The following is a 15,397-nucleotide window of genomic DNA, read 5'->3' as shown; positions in this document are numbered from 1 at the left end:
TATGAAAACGTACTTACAGGCTGTGAGTCAGCATTATTTGTCAGAACACTGGCATTGTAGTCTACTCTCCCAGGAAACAGTCCTCGTCCTCCGTAAAATGCGTTGCACACATCTGAATATTTGGTTTGAACTGTTCTGGAACAGTGTGGTAAATACAACTTAACCATTGATTTCTAGTCGTGTCTTCTTTTGGAAGACCAAACAAAGTAGTTTCTCTTTCACAACAAAACACACAGCATTTCCACGACAGGTGGTGGCAACAACAATACTACAGCAAGAATCAAAGTTACGCCTTCTTTCTTTGCGTGAACATTTGGGCGGCGTTATGCAAATCTTCCCACATGGTGACGTAGACATGTGGGGGTGTGTTAGAACGAGCCGTTTTAGGTAGGCGTGGTCGACTCTTAACTTTTATAAAGAAAATCTCTTTGGATTTGAGACTTTATAGTCTTTGCAACTTCAGGGATCTTATCAATTCACGAACAGCTTGTAACACTCCAAAGAGAAAGGAAAACTTGAAATCGCATCATATGACCCCTTTAATACTTGTTATATAATATTAAAATTCATTTATACATAGCACACACAAATATTGACTATATGTACATTTTAAAAAGATTGATTGTTTCATTGTCAATAAAACTAGTATTATCTGTACTTTCCAGTATTGAATGACACTTTTTCAGTATTGAAAATATCTATCTCTACAATTTGTTCTGGGAATCCGGGATTGTCTTCTCTGTTACAAATACATTTGAATGTGTTTTACAATTCATCCAAAATGAAGTGTGATATAAGGTTGCCTTTTAGAAAGGTGTTTGCATCATTAATATGAGCGTGGGTAAGTGGGTAGCTCGCTAGGTTTTGGAACAGAGCTTCTGTGTAAATTTATGTGTGTGGTAGATGTCTCGTTTGTATATTTGTGAGTGCGTAATGGGGTTTGGATTTTGTTTACGCTGTTACTAAGCATTACCAAATTGCGAGCTAAAGTGTAGCCTCTGTCACACCATTTTAGTCAGGGCCGTGAACATCATATGAAGTGGGCAGTTGGCAGACGTGACGGCACATTGTTTGTTTTTCAGAAAACGGCCTTGCTGACTGTTGTGCAATTGTTTGAGCGGACTTGTCTGTATGCGAATAAAAATCTGTTTTAGCAGGGGATAACTGCAGATTGAAATTGTAAATCCTCGTCTTCACCCAGGGAGCAGGTCTACCCCATTCCCGTCTTGTGAGAGACCCAATCGGGACCTCTGGGCCAAGAGATTTAATGAAAGCACAATCTGCACTTAAGACATTTTCATTTCATCTGAACTAAACCCTTCCTCCCTGTTATATCTCCACAGCTACCTGAATGATTTAGACAGAATATCGCAGGCCACCTATATACCCACTCAACAGGATGTGCTGAGGACTCGAGTCAAAACCACAGGCATTGTTGAAACACACTTCACTTTCAAAGACCTCCACTTCAAGTGAGCACTTCAGGTTGCTTTATTCCAAAACTGCCAAAAACATATTCTTGGCTAATCTAATTTCAACCTAAAATCACAAGAAAAAGAAATGATAGTTTGCACAAAAATCAAGCCTATTTTAGGACCATTTTGGACTTTTTCTGTTCTCCAATTCTCAGTAGCTTACAATAATAGAAGAAAATCTCATTATTATTGAAGTGAGAAAATATTATTTTTCAATATATATACACCATATATTTAATGCACTTGCAAATACTTCAATTGAGAAGTGCATTTGTAGAATGTAATTGTACATGTACAGTATGCTAGTATTAGTTGTACTGAATTTATGCTGATTGTAATAAAACATCATTAAACATAATGTTATAAAACAATTATAAAAAATTATTACAGTAATGGAAATTTGGGGAAAATTTGTATAATGGTCATTGAAATTATAATACAAAAAATCTTAATGGTTCAAATATGTAGGAAAAAAAAAATATATATTTTTTTTAGGGTAAATATGACTTCATAGTGATGTATTAGCTTTATTACACTTAGCATAATATCAAATGTATTTGCATATCCAAGGATTGAGCTATTAGGAAGTACTTCATAGTTTAGACTGTGGAGATACTGTGTGACTGCAATCATGTGCAAGAATGATAGAAAAGAGAAGCAGAGAGAGACAAATAGAGAAGTGTCAGTCTCTGACTGGTTTGCACTCTGATTCAGACAGGAAGAGGAAGTATATATCGTCAGTTTCTTTGCCCATATTTAGCTATAGACCTCTCGGAGTTGAAAACTATTGTTCAACTCAATATTTGTGTATGCTATGTATTTGTATGCTTATTAGAGCAGCAGTAGCTTAGCAACATGCTAACACCAAACTCTATTAAAAGCAATTGTCTCATAAGAACACTATTTTTGGGGGCATAGAATTGTGAGTACCACAACAATCACTTCTGTGGTTTGATTTCAGCTAGTATGCTCCCTTAATAAGGCAGCTCACTAGTTTAGAACAGAGTTACAGAAACTTGATAACCATTTTAAAATGTCATGTATTTCAGGATGTTTGATGTTGGGGGTCAAAGGTCAGAGAGAAAAAAATGGATCCACTGTTTTGAAGGTGTAACTGCCATCATCTTCTGCGTGGCACTGAGCGATTATGACCTGGTGCTGGCCGAAGATGAAGAGATGGTACCAAAGTACTTCCTGTGGCTTTAAACAATACAGAATTAAAGTGCTTGCAAGGCAGTGTATATAGAAAGTCCACTTTTTCTTTTTCTTTCATTTGTTATTACATTTTGTGGTTTAAGCTGGAAGCATGAAATGTGCAAACTTCATTCAAACTTAAAAAAAAAAAAAAATTGTATAGTAAATGATAGTTTTTGAATGCCCAGTGGAAGATTTACATATTTTTCTTAAATGTCTTAGAGTTTATTTGTGTACAGAATTGTGATTTGTCTACTTTCTACTTTTTATTAATTAAAAATAAAAGACGATTAAAACATTTTTGTTAACTGAAATGAAGCTTAAATCAAATCAAATATTAATATTAGATGAAAAACAAACGTACATTTTTCTGCCTTGCAAGCATTGGTATTTCTGTATTTCATACAGAAAATGTAAATCTGTATACTGTGGTCTTAAATCGATAGTTGCCCAAAAAAGACAATTCTGTAAATTTACTCAATCTTACATTAGAGGAAAAACAATGAAATGGCATATGATAGCTTTGTGTGAGCAACAATCTGACATTTAAGTTATTTAACAAAAATCCAGTTTTAGCAACTAGGACATTCCGCTACATAACTGCTTTTATCCCTGTAAACCGATTATAGATTTGATAAAGATCCTATTGTATACAGGTCCTATTATATGAAATCTATTTGAATGTGTGAATGGGGGGTAAATTAAGACTGACGAGAAAACCAGTTCTTGCATTTATCATATAATCCATGTCAATGTCATATTGATTCAGTTCGAGTCCTACTTTATTAAGGGTTCGCAAACAGGTATTGATTGATATAATGGTAAATGGCAGGGGGCTAAAGCACATCTCCACCCCCAGTCTGTATTCCATAAATCAAGCTTTCGAGCTGTGTTGAAAGGCAACTCGATATAAAGATGTAGTCACTACAGTAAATCATCACTGAGTAGACTGTGTATATTATTGTGTGACATAATATAGTGTTTAAAGTTGCTTCCAAGCCAAGATGCTTAATAGACACCCCCTTTCTATTTCTCAAAGTCCTAATTTCTTATATTCCATCAACCAATTTCTCTTTCTGCAGAACCGAATGCATGAGAGCATGAAGCTGTTTGACAGCATCTGCAACAACAAGTGGTTCACGGACACCTCTATCATACTGTTCCTGAATAAGAAGGATCTGTTTGAGGAGAAAATCAAGAGGAGCCCACTCACCATCTGCTACCCAGAATACGCAGGTCAGACCCCCATACTGGATTTGTAACAATATATTGTATTTTGTCATTTTCTATTTTCATTTAAATTTTGGTTAAAGTTTTAGTAATTTTGTTTGATTTGTATTTTGTCATTTTCATTATTTATTTATTTTTCATTCGTTTTATTACGTTTTAGTTTTAGTCTCAGTTCATTTAGTACTTCAACTAACTATCTAATTTAAAACTAAATGAAGTTTAGATTTTTTTTTATGGCGCAGCTGCAACATTATTTCCACTCAGTAATTTTAAAATTGTGATTTTCAAGTCTGGATTAAATGTTATTAAAAGATTATGGACACAGCTCTAAATTATTATTCAACATGGGGGGTTGAAGGCCAGAGCAAAAATCACAACCATAATCATTATTGATGGAATAACATTTGTGTGGTCTAGGCTTGCCGCGATAGACGGTGCTGACGGTGTTAAGCCGCAACACCAGTTACGTCACTTGCCCACCGTGTCACCGACCCCCACCGTCGTTTTGATTTGTTATAGTACCATATTGACCCGAATATAAGACGATGTTTTTTTCTTGGAAAAACATCTGAAAAGACGCGGTCGTCTTATATTCAGGCTCTAGACTTTGACATGTCAATAATACACCCACAAAAATAGGTGGCGCCAAATACACATAAAACGAGTGTGCCATGAAATACGTAATGTAATGCGTGTTGTAAAGATCGCGAGTAAAAATAAAAGAAAAAGAAAACCTTACAGCTGCATGAGTCGTGACTGTCACGTTAGCCTGATGGGACCAAACTCCCTTTGTGATTTTAAAACGTAAGACAGTACCCAGATTTGAAGACTACAGTAAGATTTAACTTCTACTGTTAATAAGATTTTGGTAGGCTACTATTAGATGGATAGCCTAAATGTCCTAATTCAGATGGGCTACCTGTTTTTTTTTTTCTTTTTTTTTATGGAATATCAAAAAGTGTATATTTTTTTAAATGTGATTGTTGGAAGCAATTGACGCCGAACTGCCGCTAATTCGAAAGTGAAAGTAAAATGCGCACGGCGCTTTTAAATTATATAAAAGCGAAGGAAAGCGAGGAAAAGAGGGGAAATTCAAACAAACTAAAAACGAACAATTGCTTTACTCCTAATTGCCGCTATTTGAAAGTGAAAGTAAAATGGGCACACCGCTTTTACAAGCTATTTAAAAGCGAAGGAAAGCGAGGAAAAGAGGGAACGCCCCGCCCCCGCGGTGATACCGGTATTACTGGCGTTGTCACACGTCGATTAACCGGTGGAAAATTTCCTCACCGTCACAACCCTAGTGTGGTCCTTTATATATTACATTGTTTCCAGTTATTTTATATGTCACAGGAACAAGTGACATCACTTCCTCATATTGAAAATATTTCCTGTCCATCTCACAGGGTCAAATACATATGAAGAGGCTGCCGCCTACATTCAGTGTCAGTTTGAAGATCTGAATAAGCGGAAAGATACCAAGGAGATCTACACTCACTTCACCTGCGCCACCGACACCAAGAACGTGCAATTTGTCTTTGACGCAGTGACTGATGTCATTATCAAGAACAACCTGAAGGACTGCGGACTCTTCTAGAAGCTGGCTTGTATCTGGTGAGGATCAGCTTCGTAAATGTCATGTGCGCCTGTGCCATGCTGGTGTGCTGGCCAAGCAGTGTGTGTTTATATACAAAATAATCAATGTTCCTATTGCGGATGAAGTCACATACTTGGCCTGGAGCCATCATGGAATAAACACTGCAGAACAAATGTGTGTTTAAAGGTTATGTGTGTAGTCAATTAATTGTTTTGGTAAAGAATGATCATTTTTTGGTGAACTGATTCTTCATGGCATGAGTTTAGGGCCGGACTACCTCCTAAGGGGGGCAAAGGTTTTTTAAAATATATACTTTCACTCAGCAAAGATGCATTCAGATGAAAAACTTGAACTTTCTATTCATCAAAGAATCCTGAAGACAAAAAAAGTGTATCATGATAAAAAAAAAAATATGTATCAATGCTTTCAACATTGACAATAATAAGAAATGTTTCTTGAGAACCAAATCAGCATATTAGAATTTCTGTAGTACCATGTGACACTGAAGATTTCTATTTTCTTTCTTAAATATATTAAAACAGAAAACAGTTAATTGTAATAATACTATTATTTCACACTATTACTTTTTAATGTATTTTTTGATTCTGGAAAAAAAAAAATGCAAGTTTGAGGAGCACAAAATCTTACCAATGACAAACTTTTGAATGGTAGCTTTTCTATAATCATAGTGTTATATACAGTACCACCTTTTAATCATGATGTTAAATGTTGAATTGTAATGATGGGTGTGAACTATACTCAAAATTGCAGTAAGTAGTTTACTCCTTATGCCTTGTTTGAATATGATTTAAGTCACATTTTAGTAACTCTTTTTTTTTTTCATTTTAGGTGCAACGGAAGCCAGTTTTGATGTGCATTTTGTTGGAGAAAGAATGCAAGAATAAGTATGCAGAAAATTGGTCTTGGACCAGTGCTGTACATTACGCCACTTTTGTCAGCTTTATTTATGGTTTTTGTCTCTGGAAATTTAAAAACGTAGCATTTAAAAAGGAGTCGTGTCGAATGTTCGTACAGTCGTTGCTGTCGCAGCCATGTTGTTTATTTTTCACCATGACAAGTTTGTTTCTTTTAGACGATGGATTTCTTTTTATTTTGCTCTCTTGCATCAGAGGAGTTCCCCTTTACTTGTAAAATTTTACTTTTTTTTTTTTGCCTTTGCGGTTGTTGCTATGGGGAGAGAGGAAGATTGTGCTTCTCAATCCGGTTTGTTGGTTCTCGTGCCTTCGCATGCGTTTCTGCAGTCTTTGTCCATTTGCTTGGGGTTTGCCTGCTGAATATCTCTCCAACATCAAAAAATGTCATACTGGATGTTACTAATCTGAGAGCACAAATCCTCATATGCATAATGTGGGTGTGTGTGAGATAGAGAGTGTTTGTGTATCTGTTTGCGTGTGTATGTATATATATATATATATAATACGCGATGTAGTGAAAGCTAATGGTTAATACAGTGAACGGTGGCCCAAACCTGCGGGTCTCCATGGCAACAAGAGTAGACCAAACAGTCATTTCAGATGGAGATGAGTCCTGTTCAGCTGTCAGACGCGGAGACGTTCCGCACGCAGGACTTGGAATGTGTCTCTCAAGCACCTGTCATCAGACACTGGCCGCCGTTTTAACGGCTTACTGCTCGGATAATTACGTGTCACCGAGGAACGCAACTGAGAGACAGAGGGACTGAGAAGGGGTTCGGGATTCACGGAGAAAAAACAACAACAATATGATAATGTCTGCAAACAGACGTTTGAGGCAAGCGATACTGTTGATTGATTTTGAAGAAAACTGCCACCTCTGTCTGTGTGTTCTCCATATTGGGGGAACATTTGTACACTCATTTCCCTTATTTTGCTAATAAACGGCATTTACTTCCCTGAGCTGTATATTTGTAGTCTTTTGTCACCCTCTACTCATCCCTATCTTCTCACTGGCTTGAGAAAGAAATTCTAAAGCAGCCACACATGTATGATATGAGGAGAAAGCAACCCTAAAATGTATTGCAACAAGCTCAGTGAAAAAGCAAATCCAAAATGGCCAACACAATGTAAACGTACACTTCATTCTGTACCAAAAAGTATTGATATTAGTAAGTTTAGTGTACTTTAAAATTGATTATTTTACCTAATATTATTTTCCGAACCAGAATACCACACTATTAGCTTAGCCTCATGCTAACATCAAACTCCACTGAAATCAATTGCTAATCAAATCTCCTGAGTGGAATATAAAACTGTTCTATGTAAAGTGTGCCAAATCACTCATGAGGTTCCATGTCAGATTCACATTTACCGCTGCTCAGTTATTTATTTGTTGAAAGTGACTTTGGTGTGAGCGGTGCTTTGTGCATCGCTACACTATTAACAATAGCAAATGGACTCTCATTAACTAATTCTGCTAATGGTTTGTGAGTCTATATAAAGGCCTTCATATCCTTGTCAGTCAACATAAAAAAAATGTCATTCACAATTCATTGCACTTTGTAAAGTGTCTTTTCCAGTGAAATGGGGAAAATAATGTACAATGGAACTTTATTTATCCATCAGGAACTGACTGGATTATAAGAAAGTGGGTGTTCTAAAGAAAAACGGAGCCAGTCTTGAATGAGAGTTTGCTAAAAACAATTCCCAAATAGCTGTCTGGCTATTGGCTAACATTATGACTGGCTCACTGACTGCCAAGAAAAAATGTAATGAAATCAGTGTGCTAATAGAAGCTTCAGACAATTATAGCCCCCTGTTGCCTCAGATAAGACTCCGGGTGGTATTTTCCTAACCTGTTTATAGTAAAAGCATGCTATCAAGTGTAGTTGCTGGATCCATAGCTGGGCAAATGGAAGCACTGAAGATTACAAGCTACTCTAGGGAATCATCCAGAGAACCTGGCATGAATATAGGTCACAAGCCAGGGGGCCAGTAGAGGAGGATATAGAAAATATCACTAAAACAGCTTTTTAGTGCTCATAGTTGTTGAAACGGGGAAATCCATAGTAAACTTCTGTTTTTTGTTCTTTCCAAGAAAGGGATGGACATTTCTAGGTGATTAAAACTAAAGCCAGAAATAAAATGTGCGCTTCAAATGTCTGTGCCATTAACCCAAATGTGTTATTATTAAAATGTGTTATATTTTTGTCTCCACAAAAACTGTATTTCACACTTTTAAGGCCCCTACTAACAAGTACTGACAAAACGTATATTATAATAAAAATATATGTGAGAATATTTAAATAATCATAGAATATAAAATGTGCACTTTTATGATCATTTATTCTAGCTTATCCAAAAAGTTACGGTTGTAGGCCAAGCAGGTTTTCTAATGGACAACTGAAAATTGCTTAGCTTATCTAATATGATATGACGTGTAACTAGAAGCATTGGTGCTCATGTAAATATTCGTTGTTTTTGTGCTCACTTGAATATTTTCGCACCTACGTCATCTGTAAATCCTCACCTTCACAGACAGCTGAACCACAGTGCTCTCTCTCTCTTTCTTCAACTTGAGGTCAGGGCTGACGTGCTGAGTGCTATATTTATGAGGATTTGCTGCCTATGGAGGAAGAACAAGACAAGAAAAGATGAAAAGATCATGCTGTATTTTTAGACGAAAAAAAAAAAAAGCGAGATAAATTAGTGATGATGTCATAAGGGGGTGGGCTGAGGGGATGATGATGGAGCAGTTTGACAGTAGCTGCATTGCTGACAAACTGACGCAAATGAGCTGAACGACTGATGTTTTTCAGAGAACAAAGAACATTATTGTAGTGCTTATTTCTATATTTATTAATATGTGTTTGTGATTACCAGTTAGCAGCACAGTGATAAAGGGTCTTATCAGTGTTGTTCCAGCCCTGTACACAATGTCAGTGTCAGGCACCTTATTTAGCACAAAATGAATGCCACTTGCCTTACCTTGGTTTCAAAAACACACACAAACACGATAGTATATACATACATATATGCACGCTCACACACACACACATATATAAGCTGACATTTTCAGCAAACAATTACTCAAATGTCTTTGTTCCTCACATCAAATTGCTTCCGAAGGTATTTTCATAACATAAGAGCTCCAGTCCCCATCCACTTTCACTGTATGGAAAGGAGCAGTTTGGACATTCTTCAAAAGATGGGGGGGGGGTTGGATTGATGATAATTTCTAGGGCTGGGTATCGATTCAGATGTCCCGATTCGATTCGATTCTCGATTTTTTTTTTATTACATTCAGTGAATATAGTTTTAATACAAATGCTATTGATATTTCTAAAAAATTAACAGTAAACATCAGTTTACAAATGGTGAATTAATAAAAAGAAATTAAGAACCACATGCCTGTATTTTAAACCTATTATTTTTTTTTTTGTATAGGGTCCTTTTTTAAACAATAATAGCGCCCTATAAAATGTTCTTAATTTTTCTGGTAATCAGATGAAGGCATAAAACATTAATTTAATTTATCCTAATCAAATGAAAATTAAAGCCTTTTACTTTTTGGCAAACAAAGTGCTGCACAACAGAGGTTTACTGTTGAAATTAAAAAGAAAACAGATGTGATTATTCCTTTAAAAATAAAGATTTATTAATATTTATTAGCAGTAGTAGCATTGAGTCTTCAGACTGCTAAATAGTCATATATTCTGACAGTAGAACGTTAAACTAAACTTTTATTTTGTATAAACAAACGCTTACACACGCTTTAGTATGTGTGTAGTAAACAAAACAGTGCTTGTAACATCGCGCAAGGTAAATAAGGGTGACATCTAGTGGAGAAGACTAATGATAAGATTCACGTTAATCAGATCTTGTTTTAAATGTGTGCTGAAATAAATACTGGAAAAGATCGATTCGCGGCTTTTGAGAATCGATATCGAATCGACGTCATTTAAAAAAACTTTAATTTTTCCGATTAATCGGAAAATCGATTTTTTTGCCCAGCCCTAATAATTTCTTTGGCACATGAGTGTGTCTAATTGTTGCATCCATTGAGCACTCAGTGTTCTCTGTTGAGTGTGGGAGACGAGAAGCATTACATTTTCCATTAGTGACCTTCTCATGCAATTAGACATGTTGTAAAGCATTAATTTGATTAATAGATAGCACTTCCACCGAAGCAAGAAGCTTTTGAGCATAGAAACTGCACATCCAAACACACAATTTAGCGTTTCAGTTTACATACCCAAAGCTTTGGTAATCTAAAGAAATTATAACTTGATATAACTTGCACAAACCTAAAAAAACAGGGGGAAAAAGCTGTGCTTGAGGCACGTGTATGAGATCTTTTACCTCTTTCTCTGTAACCAGCAGCCTTTTTCTTTCATATTAAGGCATGCCCCATGATGTCATCAACTCTGGACTCCATAGCAACAGAGATATTCCTTTGCTCTGGTGATGCCTTCAGCAGGCTGTTATTAATAGCTCCTGATGTTTTCACTGGGACATTGAACAATGCGTAAAGATGCACATGTACTCATGTTCGGCTATTATAGTTCTTAGAACCGATTTTTGATGTGGTTCATGTCAGCTGAACAATCAGTTGAACAATGACTAATTTTGAGCATTTTCATAAAACAGTTACCTAGAAATAGCACTAAAGAGTCCATTTAAAAACAAATGAACATTCATCGACAGTGAAAAGAGGCTGCTATCATTTTCCACAAGCTGATAGCAAATGGTTAAAGTGGGTCACAGACCAATTTTGTTGCCCACTCTGCGATCAGTTTGTTTTTCCCTCTCACTCTCGCTCTCCCTTTATTGCTAATTTCTCACGGTATGCATACATTCATCCCACATCTTGCTGCTTTAGTATACAGTGCCGAGACACAGTGTTCATATCATATTAGGAAAACTCAACAAAAACACAGTTTATTCATACAGACATGAATAAAACTTGAAAGAAGTGTGCTCTTTTTTCAAAGAGTCAAGACTGATAATTGTACGGCTGACAATAAAACAGATGAAAACATCTCATATACTCACGCTGACAGGCATTTAAGAACCAAAATGGGTCTTTTTGCCTTTATCTTTTTATTTTTAACCGTAATATTGTGAAATATTATAAAGATTTTAAATAACTGTTTTCTATTTTAATAAATCATCAAATGTAATTTATTTCTGTGATGGCAAAGCCGAATTTTAAAATACTAGTCTGGTAATAATTTCTTCTTATTAACTATGTTGAAAACAGCTGTGCCACTTAACATTTTTGTGCAAACGAATACTTTTTTTTTTTTTTCAGGTTTCTTGAAAGTTTTTTTTTCAGCGTTTATTTTAAATAATTTTTTATAGTGAAAAGTCTTACGGTCACTATTAATCCATTAAAAAGCATCCTTGCTGAATAAAATTAATTTTAAATAATTTAATTGAGTAATTAATTTAAATCTTACTGACCCCAAATGTTTGAACAGTAACACTACAGAAATAAAAGTCGGAATCCTTAAATGACATTTACTGTAGTAACACACGACCAACAGTTTCAGTTGGTACTCTTACGCAATGTTCTCGCAGTGAACGCACATCCTGCGTCTTTGGACTTTCAGTTCAGGCTCAAATATGAAAACAAACGGTGAATATCTGTTATATTTAAGCATTGTATCACAGGAAGATGACTGTCTGGATATAGCAGAATGTGTTTGTTGGGGCAGATGTTTATGTTGTTTTACCGAATCGAGAATATGTGGGCAGAACGCTGAGAGTTGTTGCATGAATCATCTAAAGCATGGCCTAACATTTCTGAGTCTGAGTTCATACGGTGACATGAAGACACAATTTATATGCAGAGCAGCAGCCCACAAACACTCCTGCGTCTGTAAACAAGGAAACAGAAAATGCAATGCTGTTACACAAACAGAAATGTTCATCATGCCATCATTCTGGTCGGTTCTGGCACCATTTTAACCTGCCAGAATGAAATGGATTTGATAAGATGAACATGGCTGATGAATATTAAGCAGGTGAATGCTCAGTTAGCATAGTAACATCTGTCCTCCAGTCATTAAAATGTGCTGTTTCCAGCCCACCACATGGAGCAGCGCCACCGCTTAAGCACTTAATGGATGATGGTGAGCAGCACTGGAGCTCCACGTATATATATTTAATCAGTTAATTTGTCATTTAGACATGCTGCTTTCAGAAACTCTTTACCTAATTTAGAAGGATGAAAAATGCACAGGCTTAATTCATTCCTCATGCATGCTAAATGTGGATGACCATTTTATGTTCGAATGATGGCTGCTTTAATTATTGTGACCTTTTAGCGATCAGACAATAACGTATCAATTGAATAACGTGTATAAATCCATATAATAAATAATCACATTCACATAAATAATTAACTAAGCGCTTTTGATCTTTTTTCAGGAATTTGATAACATTTTGGCGAATAGCACATAATGTTCCCTTGACACTCAACAACTGTGTTGAAAAAAAATTGTCCAATTACACAATCGGACAAGACTTACTGTTGGTTAGGTCAAAGCAATCAGCAATTTCACACCCTCTCAATTTCGAAATGAAAGGACAAACCCCAAGTTGTTCAGTTCCTCATTCTGATTTATTGAGTGGTGGAACATGCTGTCCTGTATCACAGCGCCACCCAAAGTACATGGGAGGAATGATTTGTTCACCGCCTCGTTGAGGGTCTAAATACACTCTAAAAAATGCTGGGTTAAATACAACCCAGTGCTGGGTAAAATAGGGACAAACCCAGCAATTGGGTTGTTTTGACCCAGCGGTTGGGTTACTACCCAGAAGGTTGGGTTAAACATTTAACCCAACCGCTGGGTCAAAACAGCCCATTTGCTGGGTTTGTCCCCATTTGACCCAGCACTGGGTTGTATTTAACCCAGCATTTTTTAGAGTGTACACACACACTTTACGAGGATGTTTTTTTTTAGGCATATGCCTAATATAGCAGACATCAAACATCTAATATACAAGTACTTTGGTAGGTTAAGTAATAAAGTCATTAAATAAACAAATAGTGTTAACGGTTAAAATTAAATTAATATTTTTTTCTGATAGTGTGCATTAATGAAGAGTCTTAAAGCATGTGTTGGGGGATTAATTAATTCTCAGGGGCTCTGCTGTTTCCTGTATGGGAAAGCAAAGCTCTTTAATGGGAGTCACGGAGTCAGTCATCAAAACGAAGCTGAATGCACACTCATCCAGAACAGAGTGGGAGCAATCATGATGATGGAAATTATCCAAAGACCCATTTATCATTTGAAACAGTACTATAGATTTGTATTCTAGATGTTATAAAGGGGAAAATATATGCATGAATCCGACATTAATTTTAAGCATTTCATATGGAAAAATCATATGATATAAATACCTTATGCCATCCTATTTCCTTCAGTATACTGCGTAATTTATTTACAAAAAGTTACATTTTAAAAATGTATGTTATGCATATGAATTTGTGGTGTTTGTACACTACTACAGTTCAAAAGTTTGGGATCCGTAAAATGTTTACGTTTTTAATTAGTCTCTTATGTCCACCAAGGTTGCATTTGTTCAAACAAAAATACAGTAAAGACTAAGCAATATTCTGAAATAATAATACAATTTAAAATAACTTGTCTATTTAAATATATTTTAAAATGTAATAATTTATTCCTGTGATGGCGAAGTTGACTTTTTAGCATCATTACTTCAGTCATCAGTGGAGTGCATCATTTTTGAATAAAAGTAGCCTATACATTTTTATATAAATAAATAAAAGAAATAAAGAAATAAAGAAATAAAGAAAGAAAGAAAGAAAGAAAGAGCAGTATAAAGCACTTTAATGATGTCAGGTATTATAATTAAATTCCATTCATTTAAATTTCTTTGTGATGCACTTGGTTATAATTGACATACTGATAAGTGATTTCTTTCTGCACAGTGAAACTGCATTTTTCTGGACATAAAAAGTATTTAACTAAATACTGAGGATTGTGAGGCACTAAACTATTTCTCTTTTTATGAAATAATACATGACTAACATGATTAGTTATCAGCAGTGAGAAAGTAAACTATTCTGTTAGAGCAAACTAAAAATATCAAAACAAATACAATCTTGTAAGACGACAAACAAGAAAAGACATCACAGATTGAGATGCCTCCATTGCCATTTCCTGTGAAAGTGGGCACCTGTCTCAATGTTCCTCTCAGACAGATCCTCATTCTGCTTCATTGCACACAAATATGGAGATTTAAAAGGCCTATCTGCTGTTTTTTTTCCATGCACTGCCATGTCCACACGTACATGGGTATTTTTATAAAATTCCCGTGTATTTTTTTTTATAAAATTCCCGTGTAAGAAGAGTTTTTCCTTCTTCCGTTTAAAAAAAAAAACTCCGTCCACATGAAAATGCAAACGCATGCTATGAAGCACTGTCAAGAGCATGCCTAACCAACAGGTGGCGATATAATCTCAACCGTAAAGCCATGTTGGCCAATCAGAAGCCTGAAAAAGTTTCCAGTAGGCGGAGATAACAGCGCAGGCCAAACCACAAGCCAAAAACGTCACAAGACAAAAACTCCGGTTTAGCGGTCTACACGATAACACTGCAACCGGAGTTTTTGAAAATCTTCACCCTGGCAGGCGTTTTCAAAAATGTTCGGTTTCAGTGAACTGGTGCTGCGTGTGCATGTGGACGAACAACCAAGCCCCGTAGAAAAAGCTGCGGTTTTAAAAATAACCGCGTTCGTGTGGACGGGGCAAACACACAAGAAGTTCTTTAAAGGGGTCATATGATGTGATTTCAAGTTTTCCTTTCTCTTTGGAGTGTTACAAACTGATTGTGCATAGATAAGATCCCTGAAGTTGTAAAGACTAAAGTCTCAAAACCAAAGAGATATTCTTTATCAAAGTTAAGACTCTGCCACACCCCCCTAAAACGGCT

The 15,397-nt window shown here is 35.9% G+C and overlaps 1 protein-coding gene and 1 long non-coding RNA gene across 2 annotated transcripts in view; one reads left to right on the top strand and one right to left on the bottom strand.

Moving 5' to 3' along the window:
- gnai1 (guanine nucleotide binding protein (G protein), alpha inhibiting activity polypeptide 1) overlaps nucleotides 1-7,397 on the top strand; it is a 35,384-nt gene extending 27,987 nt beyond the window's left edge. The window contains exons 5-9 of the mRNA XM_016475789.1: nucleotides 1,344-1,472; nucleotides 2,525-2,654; nucleotides 3,752-3,905; nucleotides 5,306-5,513; nucleotides 6,346-7,397. Of these exons, the coding sequence (XP_016331275.1) occupies nucleotides 1,344-1,472; nucleotides 2,525-2,654; nucleotides 3,752-3,905; nucleotides 5,306-5,496 (604 nt within the window). The 3' untranslated portion in view covers nucleotides 5,497-5,513; nucleotides 6,346-7,397. The remainder of the gene's footprint in view (nucleotides 1-1,343; nucleotides 1,473-2,524; nucleotides 2,655-3,751; nucleotides 3,906-5,305; nucleotides 5,514-6,345) is intronic.
- The window catches only part of LOC107680034 (uncharacterized), a 20,932-nt gene continuing 8,143 nt past the window's right edge, over nucleotides 2,609-15,397 (bottom strand). The window contains exons 2-3 of the long non-coding RNA XR_001633112.1: nucleotides 8,962-9,057; nucleotides 2,609-2,675 (exon numbers count right to left, since the gene is read on the bottom strand). This is a non-coding gene — a long non-coding RNA (uncharacterized LOC107680034). The remainder of the gene's footprint in view (nucleotides 2,676-8,961; nucleotides 9,058-15,397) is intronic.

This window comes from Sinocyclocheilus anshuiensis, unplaced genomic scaffold (assembly GCF_001515605.1).
Source record: "Sinocyclocheilus anshuiensis isolate Anshui unplaced genomic scaffold, SAMN03320099.WGS_v1.1 scaffold200, whole genome shotgun sequence".
Lineage (NCBI taxonomy): Eukaryota > Metazoa > Chordata > Actinopteri > Cypriniformes > Cyprinidae > Sinocyclocheilus > Sinocyclocheilus anshuiensis.
The sequence above is the reverse complement of the archived record's forward strand: the minus strand, read 5'-3'. Positions and strand labels throughout refer to the sequence as shown.